The 12,493-nt window shown below is 40.1% G+C and overlaps 1 protein-coding gene across 1 annotated transcript in view; it reads left to right on the top strand.

Moving 5' to 3' along the window:
- The window catches only part of cnksr2a (connector enhancer of kinase suppressor of Ras 2a), a 58,299-nt gene that overhangs the window by 28,646 nt on the left and 17,160 nt on the right, over positions 1–12,493 (top strand). The window contains exons 6-14 of the mRNA XM_058629998.1: positions 172–291; positions 1,225–1,284; positions 1,589–1,657; positions 2,891–3,037; positions 5,155–5,267; positions 5,421–5,575; positions 7,912–8,001; positions 8,792–9,006; positions 12,340–12,391. Coding sequence (XP_058485981.1) covers positions 172–291; positions 1,225–1,284; positions 1,589–1,657; positions 2,891–3,037; positions 5,155–5,267; positions 5,421–5,575; positions 7,912–8,001; positions 8,792–9,006; positions 12,340–12,391 — 1,021 coding nt within the window. The remainder of the gene's footprint in view (positions 1–171; positions 292–1,224; positions 1,285–1,588; positions 1,658–2,890; positions 3,038–5,154; positions 5,268–5,420; positions 5,576–7,911; positions 8,002–8,791; positions 9,007–12,339; positions 12,392–12,493) is intronic.

Raw genomic sequence — 12,493 nt, 5'->3', positions numbered from 1 at the left:
TATAGTATATAAGTGGACCTTAGCGGTCACGAATATGATTTTTTTACACCTGTGATTTTCCCGCTGACCTGTCAAAATGGCTGCTAACTTTGTTGCCGTCTTTTTGTTACTGTTTTCATGGTTGTGTTTTAATGAAAGTATCTTTGTATTGTCACTTTGTCCTCTCTGCAGTGTAAGACTCTGTCGGAGGTGTGCGAGCACATTGTGTGCGTGTCGTCGGACCCACTGGTTTCACAGTCGGCCCACCTCGAGTTGGTTCACCTCACCAACATCAAAACCTCTGAAGGCCTGGTAATGACTCTGTCTGCACTTTTTGCTATTGTGAATAATTTTTAATTAGTACCTGCTTAGCGACAAAAGTCACAAAAAGCTGCGATATAATTTCCACATACACACGAATGTGTGACGGTCAGAAAAAAAGATCACAACCCATCCCACTTTGGAGCCTCACAGTGTTGTCATACTTTAACGTAGAGGTGTGGTTGAAACTTTAAATGGGTCACAAGACTTGAGACTTTTGTCACCTAAATCCATGTTTTGATATTACGTTATCAAACTACACAATTTTTATTTACATAAAAAACGTTGCTATGGTTGTTGTCTAACCCTGTGTGTTGTTTTCATTCTCATTACTTGCAGTTTTTCTTAAAATCTGGTCAAACCTCCCATTGATCCCATGTTAAAACTCAGCTCTGGAGTTTTTTTTTTTTTAAATGAAGACGAGGGTGATTTTAAAACTATCGTTTCTCAGTCAATTCACACCTGTTTTTCACAAATTTAAATGTGGGAGCCCCTGAAAGCCTCCCGATGCACACGATCCAAATTTAATCTGTAGCTTCAACCGTTCTTGAAATACAACAACTTTAAAACAGGCTGCTTTCTCTGTTTTTCTCCGTTTTTTGACAGTTGGAAACAGGTCAGGGTGAGAAATTTATTCACAATCACAATATATGATTTTGCAAATACTCTACTTTGAAATTTTGTGATAATATCGTATTGTGACGTTTTTGGTGTCAGTTTAAGGACAAACTGTACACAAACGCAGAACTCTGTCTCCCTCTTTCTCTACATTATATATTATATATATTACATATTTTGAGACACACCTAGAAAGTCTCAGTGGCTTGTTCTCAGACACTATTTTCTATACTATTTATAATGTGTGAAGAGCAGAAACTCTTTAATTAATTGCTTTTACTCTGGTCTTTTCTTTTTGTCCGTCAGGGAATGTACATCAAGTCGACCTACGACGGCCTACATGTGATCACAGGGACGACTGAAGGGGTGAGAGTCTCACTTTCTCCTTTTTTTTTAATGCATTTACCTGCTAAATATACAGCCAAAGCACTTAGCTCTGCTGAGTGTGGGACATAAATAAACTGACCAGACAAAGAACGTTGCCGGAAATATCTGCAAAACTGACGTCTAGTAGATCCATAAGAGCATATCAGGTTCTGTAGAGAGGCGTTCCCTTTGTCATATTACAGCTTGTTTGAGTACAGTTTGTTGTGAGACGTCTCCACTCTTGTATGCAGGGATCAATAAGATCAGATCAATACACGGTTGACTTCTTTCTCTGTCTCTGTAGTCTCCAGCTGACCGATGTAAGAAAATCCATGCGGGAGATGAAGTCATTCAAGTCAATCATCAGACTGTGGTGAGTTTTTTGTGTAAAGTATATTTTTATACAATGTTTGTTCTTTTTTCAGCTTTGTTTTTGCTCTAAATTTTATTTAGCAGTAATTTTTACGTGGTCAAAACAAATGTTTTAACCACTATTCAAGTGTTTATTCATAGACTTGGTGTTGTTTTTGTGTCGAAATAGGGAAAAAGTCATATTAATAGGACAGTAGAGAACCTTTACATTTGTTTTTCTCAATACTTTTATCATAATAACTAAATTTAAGTCATAAAACATCAGAATATTAGTATTTTAAAGACATTTTTGATTTAAATTTGAATGATTTAGATATGTTTTTTTGTATTTTTATACATATAAAGTAAGCCCTTGGTGTGAAATACACTTATCATGTTTTCTTTAAAATTTAAGGCTGCCATTGTCAAAATTAAGCATAGTAATAATCAAAAAGACATATTTTATATTTAAATTTGAATAATTTAGGTAATTGTTTTGTATTTTTATACATATAAAGTTAGCTCTTGGTGTGAAATACAACACTTGTTTTCCTTCAAATTTAAGGCTGCCATTGTCAAAATTAAGCATAGTAATAGTCAAAAACACTACAAAATATTTGATTTATTGTTCTGCCTTTGCTTAAACTTGAATGTTTTTGGTTGTGGAGTTGGCCCTTGTGTGTTGAATCCTTGTTTAAACACAGTATGTCTTGCAGATTGTGTTTATTGCCCTGACTTTACGAGGTGAAAATGTTTTGCAGCTTGTGATTCAGTTTTCGTATAATCAGATCCTCCCACTCTCTCTCTCCCTCCCTGCACCTCCTCTTGCATCGTGATCAGATCTCGGCTCAGTGGAGAGTTTCTCGCTCCTAATGAGGGGAAAAGTGATCTTCCCACGATGGTGCAGAGAGAGAAACTCACAGGAGCTGTTTTTGTTCTTGTTTACAGTTTGTTTTTGCTCGCAAACCACCTACAAACACGGAGCGCTGGCACAGCACTGTGCAAATAGTGGCTAAAAATGAAGAGTATATGATAAGGAGCGTTTTGTTTTCCCAAAAAAAAACGAGGGGAGGTTACATCACATGAAAGCTCTATAGATAGACTTCACCACCTCCACACCCACTTGTTTCTTTTATTTTTGCACAGAAAGGCTCAACGAGCGAGATCCAATCACGATGTGGAGGAATTTCAACACTGATCTCCGTCGTTTTGTTGTCCATAATCCACACGATATTTGTCTCCTGCCGTCCTGCAGGTGGGCTGGCAGTTACGCAACCTGGTCGGCTCGCTGAGGGCCGATAAAGGCGTCGTGTCGCTGACCCTGAAGAAGCGTCCGCAGAGCACGCTCAGCTCCGCCCCGGCGCTGCTGAAGAACATGCGCTGGAAACCCCTAGCTCTGCAGGTGGGAAGCGACTCTCTTACCTTTTATAGACTTTATTAAAGCGCCACTCTGGCCCACATAAATCCCCCCGCGGCCGTCGCTTCTCTCTCTCTCCTCTTCTTTCTTCCGCCGTCTCCACTGCAACCAAAGTGTGTAATTAGGTCAGGGAGCTGTGGCTCGGCGTGGTTTTGTTTGCCAGCTGAAACCCACTGAAATGAATGGGAGAGGGAACAGCGATGACAACCTCCTCCCACGTTTCCCCTCGTGCTCCTGCCGAATTATGAATTGTGCGTCCCTCATTAACACTGATCATCTACACAAACGGGGGCAAACGCAGAGGAAAACAGTTTTTCGACACATACAAACCGCAGATTCATCAGCAGGACCGGGCTGTTGTGACGAGAGTAATCGATGTGATCTGCTGTTGCTGCTGCCGCCACCACAAACACGAGCAGTCAGATGGTTCAGACAGCTTGTTAACTGTTAATCCTCCGATTATACGAACCACTTAATTGTCAGTATTTCCAGGAATGAAAAGTGCTTGAAAAACCCCCCACACACAATTGGATTTATCAAAAATGTAAAAAGAAATCAGGATTATTTGGTTTAAATATACAAGTTAAGCTACTTTTACCCACCTTCAAGAGCAGAAACTAGTGATTGAGTTCATTTAACTTAACCGTCTCTTCTGAACCTAAACCCGCCCAATGCCTGATAAAAAAAACATGCCTACGAACTGGGCTGAGAGCTGAGCGAGGGCTCAAGTGGTGGAGGAAGAAAGCGTTCAGTCGGTCGGGACTGAACGTTCACTTTTTGTACAATTTTGGCAATTTCGCACCAATGGGTTTTGAATGAACTTGTCCTAGAGCTTTAGTGCCACAACTGGATCTATCGGAAATGTAAATAGACACCAGGATGATGAACACATTTGGTTTAAATATATATAAGTTAAACTGCTTTTCCCCCACCTCCGAGAGCAGAGACGGAAACTGCAGTATTTCTCTTGGGTTTCTTGTTTTGTGAAAGGAAAAAAAATGCAACACTGTCTCTGTGAGTCGAGTCTAATGATGCTAATAAAACTAATGAGGCTATTTCATAGGAAGCAAGGTCGAAAATGACTCTGATAATTATGAAAATGGTTCCTGATTCATCATTTAGTCTTTTTTCATAGATAGAGTGTGTGTTTATATTTCTAAGTGTCGGTTGACGGGATTAGTTATGTATTAGGTTTGATAGTCTTACTTAATTATTTTTTTCTTTTAATTTTTATCTGGACCAAAACCAAGTGATGTGCAGGAGCTTAGCATCGGAGGAAAACATGACTCAGCAAAATTTTTGAACTGAACACATCTGTGTGCGAGTAGTAGCATTTTTGGTGTTTTTCAAGTAATGATGTAATAGAAAATAATGACACTTAGTTATAGACTGAAATGATTGGACAATAATTGGGTGCATGCTTTGTAAGCGAAGGCTCTTTTTGTGATGTATTCTTGTGTCGCATTTAAACTGTTATATCTCTTACATTTCTTATCCGTTCACTGCCAAAATCAGAACTTCACACACTGGCTTAATACTGCTTGCCAAATTTGAAGCCTGTCAAGTGAACTGCGGGACAGTTGTGCCATGAACAATCACACAGACATTCTTTGCATTTACAGATCGGTTTGTGGGTTTGTAAACTAATTGTAAACCTTGTTTTTGCTGCAAATGTTTTTTTACTTTGAAAATTGGCTAAATATCAATTTGTTTTTCTTTAGTATTTATTGAAAAACATTTATAAAGGGTCCATTGTGTAAGAATAACTGACATTAAATGACCGGACTGCAACTGAGTTCTCCTCTTGAGGGGAACTACGGTGGCGTCCACATACTAGAAAGGATGATTTTCACTTTTGTTTGCATTGTAAAAGGCTACGAAAGCCAAATATCCATTTTAAAGTTATTATACACATATACAAAGACACTATTGGATAGTATATTGAATTTCTGCCAATAAACCCCCACTAAATATCACACACTGGACCTTTAAATGTCAATACATTGGTAATAAATGCTACCAGGGGAACTTGAATTGAAATTATGAGAAAGTCCAAATACTAGAAATCAAGACAATATTTGACATCTCTTTGCTCTCTACAGCCGACCAGAAGTCCGAGCAGCAGTTCGGCGACACCCTCAGGCACACCCACCAAAAGCTCCGCCCTCCAGGACCTGTACATCCCCCCTCCTCCTGCCGAACCATACACCCCCAGGTACCGTATCTGTGCGTCAATGTAAAGAGAAACAGACAAACAAACAAGCAAACAAGCTGCAGGTGGAACAGGTGACAGCAGAGATAAGCTCTGACTTTCATGTAAATCTTGTTTTTTTTTTCTCTGGTAAATCTGCCTCTGCTGTTGCCATAGAGACGAGACGGGAGCCTTGTCTGTGAGCGAGGCACCTCGTAACCATGGCGGCGTCAGCCTCTCTAAGCGCTCTGAGTCACCAAACTCCTTCCTGGACCAGGAGTCTCGCCGGCGAGAGGAGGAGGAGCCTGTGTACTGCACCACGCCCACATATGGTACGTCCTGGTTCTGAGTCGTTCTGCCGCAGTAAAGACGTGATGATGATGATGATGATGATGAGTGTGGGAATCAAAGTGTCAGCGCTGCCGGAAAGTGATGAAGGACTTTTACATCATAAATAAAAACTCAAGGACACCACCAAGGGTGACTGGACACTCCAACTTCACCTTGTACCGGGTAAATCGAAATAAATCAGCAACCACGCTGGTAAATTACGTCCACTATGTTTCATAAACGAAACGTAAACTTCCTGTTGCAAAACAAACTCCTGCTTTGGAACCTTGAGGTTTGCAATTTTAACCAGTGCCAAGTTTTCCCTGTCTCAACTGCAGTCGGACAACAGAAGCTGTCAATCACTCATGTAATGCTGTGTTTTATTGTCCTTCAAAAAGGAACAAGATTACACAAAATTGACATCACGTTCAATGGAAGACGAGCTGAAACTAGTGATTGAGTACATTAAAGGGGAACTAAACTGTCTCTTCTGAACCTAAATCTGCCCAATGCCTGATAAAGAAAAATGCCAAGAAGTGGGCTGAGAGATGAGTGAGGCAGAGTGATGTGAGGGCAACAAGCGTATATAACCACCCACAATCGTGCAGCAAACGCCAGGTAACAAGCGATTGTGTTGCAGTTTATTCTGTTGTGTTTTAGTTAATGGCGTTGTGTTTTCTGCTTTTGGGGGTGTTTTTTATGCTAATGACGTTGTGTTTGAGTTAATGTAGTTGTGTTTTTTTGGTTTTGGGGGTGTTTTTTATGCTAATGCTGTTATGTTTTAGTTACTGTAGTTATGTTTTAGTTACTGTAGTTGTGTTTTAGTTACTGTAGTTGTGTTTTAGTTAATGTAGTTGTGTTTTAGTTACTGTAGTTGTGTTTTAGGTAATGTAGTTATGTTTTAGTTACTGTAGTTGTGTTTTAGTTAATTTAGTTGTGTTTTCTGCTTTTGGGGGTGTTTTTATGCTAATGCAATTGTGTTTGAGTTAATGTAGTTATGTTATAGTTACTGTAGTTGTGTTTTAGTTAGTGTAGTTATGTTGTAGTTACTGTAGTTGTGTTTGAGTTAATGTAGTTGTGTTTTAGTTAATGTAGATGTGCTTTAGTTAATGTAGTTGTGTTTTTTTGGTTTTGGGGGTGTTTTTTATGCTAATGCTGTTTTGTTTTAGTTAATGTTGTTGTTTCAATTAACGTAGTTGTGTTTTAGTTAATGCTGTTGTGTTTTAGTTAATGTTGTTGTGTTTTCCTATTTGTGTTGGTGATTTGCACTTCAGGGCCACCGTAGGAAATAGAAGATGCCCAATGGTTATTTTGAGTGACTGCTCTGATCTTTGAAAACAGCAGGCAGTTAAAACACTACCCAAATATGGATTATTGTACGAATCTACACCAAAGTTTACCTTTCTACTTAGATGATGGTTAGTGGTTTTTTTTAAAGTTAGATGATTTGCATTATGTCTTGAGAAATTCATGGGGAATAAATCCTGTATCCTCTTTTATCTCTTAATTAGATCCACTTAATCCCATAAACTCCACACTCCCACCAAGTGTTTTTGCATAATCCTGCAACCAAGCAAACAAACAGACAGACAGACAGGCAAACAGCACTGACAACATAATCTCATTGGTGGAGTAAAAACTCCTAAATATCCCACAAAATGAGACCTGTATCGTCCTGAAAATGAAAATACTTAAACAACAGAAAACAATAAGACAATGAAAACATTTAAAAACTCTGGAAGAAAACATGCAGTCTGGAATAAAAGCGACTCAGTCGAGCACATTAATCTGCCAAGGCCAAACAGTCTGAGACAGTTTTATGCTTATGAAAGTACACAGTCATGAATATCAGCTCACTTTAAAACCAAGAAGGTTTGTGCTTCTTTTCCATGAAAGAAAAATAATGAAACGTTGCAATGTGTGAAAGACACTGGGGAAGAAAATATTTTTGGATTCTCTGCATTTATTCTGCAAGTGAAGCAAAGGATTAAGTGTTTTCCCCAGACTCCAGCTCCTCAACCTTCTACCAAGGCGGCTTTTTGTTGTAATGAGTGTTGTGGTCTTGTTTTGTTGTTGCTGTTTTTTGAGAAAAATCCTGTTAACAAACAAACCAATGAACAGACACGGATGAAAACATAAATGTGATATGAGCAAATGAACTGCTCGTGTGTAAAATGAGAACCTGTTGCGTGTGGAATATGAAACAGATTTCTTTTTTACGTCGTGTTCGAGATTCATCGGCTTCAGGTTCTGTGTCTCTGACGATTTCATACATTTACATTAATTTACATATTAAATTTCGAGTCGTGTGTGTGTGTGTGTGTGTGTGTGTGTGTAGGCAGGCTGAGGCCCATCTCTATGCCTGTGGAGTGCAACTGGGTGGGCGACTATGAAGACCCAGCCAAGCTTAACAGAGAAAGTCGCAGAGGTGAGTGTTTGTGTGTGGGTGTGCGTGTGTGTGTGTGTGTGTGTGTGTGTGTGTGTGTTAAACGTCCCCATCTCTCTGCATTACGACCACATCAATGTGTGAGGACATCAGTTTCGCCTCCATCTCTCTCTCTCTCTATTTTCTCTAACGCTCTCCCTGTGACGCCAATCACAGAGAAATTAAATAAGTGGGGACTTGTGAGTGAAGAAAGGTGGACTAATGAATGAAACGAAAGACAAGAAATGAACAGATGTGATGGGAAGAGAGGCAGGTGGAGGTAGAGGAGGAAATGAGATAGGAGAGAGAGAAACAAACGACAACAAGAAAAAAATAAGATAAAGAAATAACTATTCCCACTGACCTCCACCTGAATCACTCACACAGTTGCCATGGCAACGCTGACAGCAGCTCCTCTCGGTGTCTCACTCTCCTCTGGCCGCTGCCTAGCAACCAGGGGACGACAGGAGGGTTGAGAGAGAGAGAGAGAGAGTTAGAGAAACCTGGGTTTTCTCCTTGTCTCTGGAAAGAAGTTCATTTAAAAAAGATGGATTTTAGTGATTTTCTAAGATCATAATAAATCATTCGCTACGATATCTGATACGTACTGAATTTTAGGTGACAGCACAAGTTATCGGCTATGATGCACATTCATTTACCTCATAAGCTAGCAACGTCATTACCTACATCATCAACTGTGACACAAGTTAGCACCAGTGGTAAAGAGATTTTTTGATCAGGTTTATTGAAGTTGAGTTTGATATATTTGCGATTTCTTTAACTTTTGTCACAGAAGCGACGCTCATGCATTACGTGCCAATGCCCGCTGGTGACGAGAGGAACCCATCGGACGACTACTCCTCCCACACGGCTCGTCCAGGTAAACGATCCAACGATACGGCCAAGCGTGCCAAGAGGCGGAGCCACCACAGTCAAAGCCCCTCCCACTACGTCCAGCAGAACAACCAGAGGGAGTCTCCGCCCAGAGACCCGGCCTCCATCTATCATGTAATTCAACTTTTTCTTTGTCCTTTAAAGGTCACTATGCAGCACTTATTACAATAACATTTCAGACTCACCGTTAACAATCATCAGCTCTTTTTTGTTTACTCTTGTGGTTCTACACAGAAACACAGCTATTATTACTTATTTTTAGTCATTCTCCATTTATTTATTAAAGCAGAAGTCCTCTTCCGAGGTTGATTTTCCACTAATCTAATCACTATGACTCTGAAGCTCCTAAATTAGATTAAAAATCCCACATAGTTCTGCTTTAAGGATCACTTCAGTGATCCTCTTTATCAGGGAGATAACCAGTTAAATTATCTCGTCATCACAGGGGAAACAAGCCTTGTTATCTCGGTATAACGCCTTGATTTGCCTTGTTATCGTGAGAAATCTGGCCACGATAACTCATTCATTTATCTTATCACGAGACAAGAGGCTGTTGTTCCGTGATATTTCACCGTCGTGATCACTGAGGTCTGCTGAAAGATCTCTTCTTGCAATGCTTAGGTCGAGATAAACTTGCCTGTTTTTAAATCTCAACTAAAAACCCACTTCTTCTCCTTGGCGTTCCCTGACCATGTTTAAGAGCTGGCAGTTTTATACATATATGTATTTACATATATATATATATATATATATATATATATATAATACAGTATATGTGTGTATATATATGTGTGTATATATATATATATATATATATATATATATATAGATATATATGTATATATATAAGTATAGCAAAAACATCATCAACTGTGACACAAGTTAGCAACGTCATTAGCTACATCAACTGTGACACAAGTTAGCAACGTTTATTTTTATTGTTTATTGACTTTGTTTCTCTGTTTTATTGGTTTTACATTACGTTTTTAATTGTTTTGTTGTTTATGTTTACTTTTAGTTTAGATTGTTTCATATCCTGTTTGTTTCATGTACATAGTTGTGCAATGTACAGCACTTTGGTTTAAATGTGCTATAGCAATACATTTGGATTGGTTTGGATAACAGGATGATTTTTCTGTTATTCTCGAGATAACAGAAATCTGTATGAGTAGAAATGACATTGAAAACTTCCTGTAGATCAAAATTAAAAGGAAAAAGCCCCCTGACGTCTCCTCGGTCTCCTCCTCGGAGCAAAACCCTTTTCTAATTTGTTTCCAGACTGAATATTACAGTCGGGACCACCGAGACGTCATGTTTGAGCTTTTTTAGTCCCGATGAAATGTCGCTGCCGTGACGTGCGATGTGAGCCAGTGTCGACTTGTTATTACCCTCCTGTCACTTCCATGACACGTGTCCGCCCGGCCTGTCCGTCTGAGCTCGCCGCTCTGCGCTCCGCACCGTCACTGTGGCCGACAGTGACCTTATACATCTTGACAGCATCTCTTTGCAAATGAAACATGTTTGCATGCCTGTGTGTGTGTGTGTGTGTGCGTGTGTGTGTGTGTGTGTGTGCGTGTGCGTGTGCGTGTGCGTGTGCGTGTGTGCGTGTGCGCGTGTGTTTGCCTTGCTGCGATGGCAGATGGCGTGTCAGCGGGTGTGGGCGGGCCCAAATCATCGGTCATGCTGAGCGTGGGGCTGTGATTGGCCCCGGTCCAGGCCTCCGACATGTGTAAATGTAGTGCCATCAAAGCATGTCTTCTGCCCCCCCCCCCGCGTGACCTGTCGATGGAGGTCAAGTCTTAAAAAGACGGGATGCTGTCAAAACGAGGGAGGAGAGGGAGAAACGTGAGGTGAAGACAGAAGTGTCAAATCTGAAGCCGCAGACATGAAACGCTTTCCATAATCACGTTCATGATGTCTGTGGTGATTAAAGCTGCAGTAGGCGATCTCTCTCTCTCTGCCAGATACTAACACATTTTTATTGTGTTTATTATGTCCAACTGTCAGGACTGCGTTGCTTTTTTTTAATCACTTGTTCAGATTCATCCTAGACGCTAAAAGCACAGTGAGAAGTGTCAGTTGTATGTAGTCATGCTGGTATAATGTCAACATCATCGTCAGCAGATCTTTTTCTCGGTCTATTTCTTGCTCAGAAGTGTGTGCGTCACGTGTGGAAAAAACAGGCATGACGCCAAAAACTCAAATGTACAAGTGTCTCACGCATGTCTCACGTGTGCAGAGTGAGCACATCGATGGAACGCAATAGATATACATTCGCACTGAAAGGCTACTATGGAATTATTGATCAATAACTTCAGAAAGGTATTAGCTACCGCAGCTTTAACGCTGTTAAAAATAACAGTTGACATTCAGTTATAAGGTCTTGGCCTCACTGTATTTAAAATGCCTTTATTATTAACATTTATTAAAAATGTCCAAAATTTCCTGGAAACTTCTATAATCTATATTTTATAAATTAACAATTCTGAATCTATGAATTACTAAAATACCATTCTGTTTTTGATCCTTCTTATGTTATCCATGTGTGTAATTTTACTGCTAAAAACTAAAAATGATGCTTAATTGGATGAGAGAAAATGAGAAAATAATTCATTGGAGTTTGTTTGTGTTTGTTTATCACCCTCACTGCAGCTGAAAAACACGTCTTTGACAAAATATGCAACTTTATGGTAAATGAAACTGATCAACAAGCTGATCTACTTAGAAAACAACAATCTATTAATGTCCCTTAAAGTCTTTGTCATTATAGTTAACACTAAGTTGCATACACAGCTCAATTTAAGCAAATTACGACGAAAGTTTCCAGGAAACCATTTACCATACTGTAGCCGTAAACTTCTCCCGCATGATGCTTCCAAACCTGCCTTTGAATCTTATGTTTTTAAGTTTTCTTTCATATCAAAGTGAAGCAGTGATGAGTGAGGAGACATCCACGGGTGCACCAGAGTCGGGATCGGCTAATAAAAAATTGGGCATATTTTTAATGTCGCTGAAGTGTAAATAAATAAAGAAAACGTCAGGTTTTGACTCGATGGCACCGCACTGTAGAGAGAAGTCATTTGCCCTTAAATCTCGGAGGCTTTAGGACTTTTATTTCCGTCACCTTTCCTCCATCACCTGGATGTGGCTGTGTGCCACTAACGCCCCCTCTCCCTCTGTCCTCCTGTCCCTCTGGTCTATGTTTAGAGGTGTGAGTAGAGACGCCACAGTCGTCCAACGAGGTCGATGTTTCCGTCTACTGATACGCGGGAGGAGGAGATAATGAGAGACAGAGTTTGTGCCTTTCGCTCCCTCACCCGAGATCTGTCATCTTTTATATCCCAGGATTCTTTGCAGCAAAAGCAAATGCCACTGATTCATCCTGACAGCCTGCTCTCTCTCTCCATTTTCCTCCTTCTCTCTTCTCTCCATCCTCTCTTTTTTTAGACATACCAGCAGTCGTCCTCTCTGCAGTCCAAGACCAGAAAGAAGAATAAAGGTAAGCTGGGAAAAAATTTGCCACATGTTCGGTTCAGCGGTAGCTAGAAATGTTGGCCTCCACGGCCTGTTGCTCACCAGCTGTGGTCACTCACATTTTCAC

Source organism: Solea solea, chromosome 1 (genome assembly GCF_958295425.1).
Source record: "Solea solea chromosome 1, fSolSol10.1, whole genome shotgun sequence".
Taxonomy (NCBI): domain Eukaryota; kingdom Metazoa; phylum Chordata; class Actinopteri; order Pleuronectiformes; family Soleidae; genus Solea; species Solea solea.
Note: the sequence above shows the minus strand (reverse complement) of the source record. Positions and strands in the feature narration are given on the sequence as shown.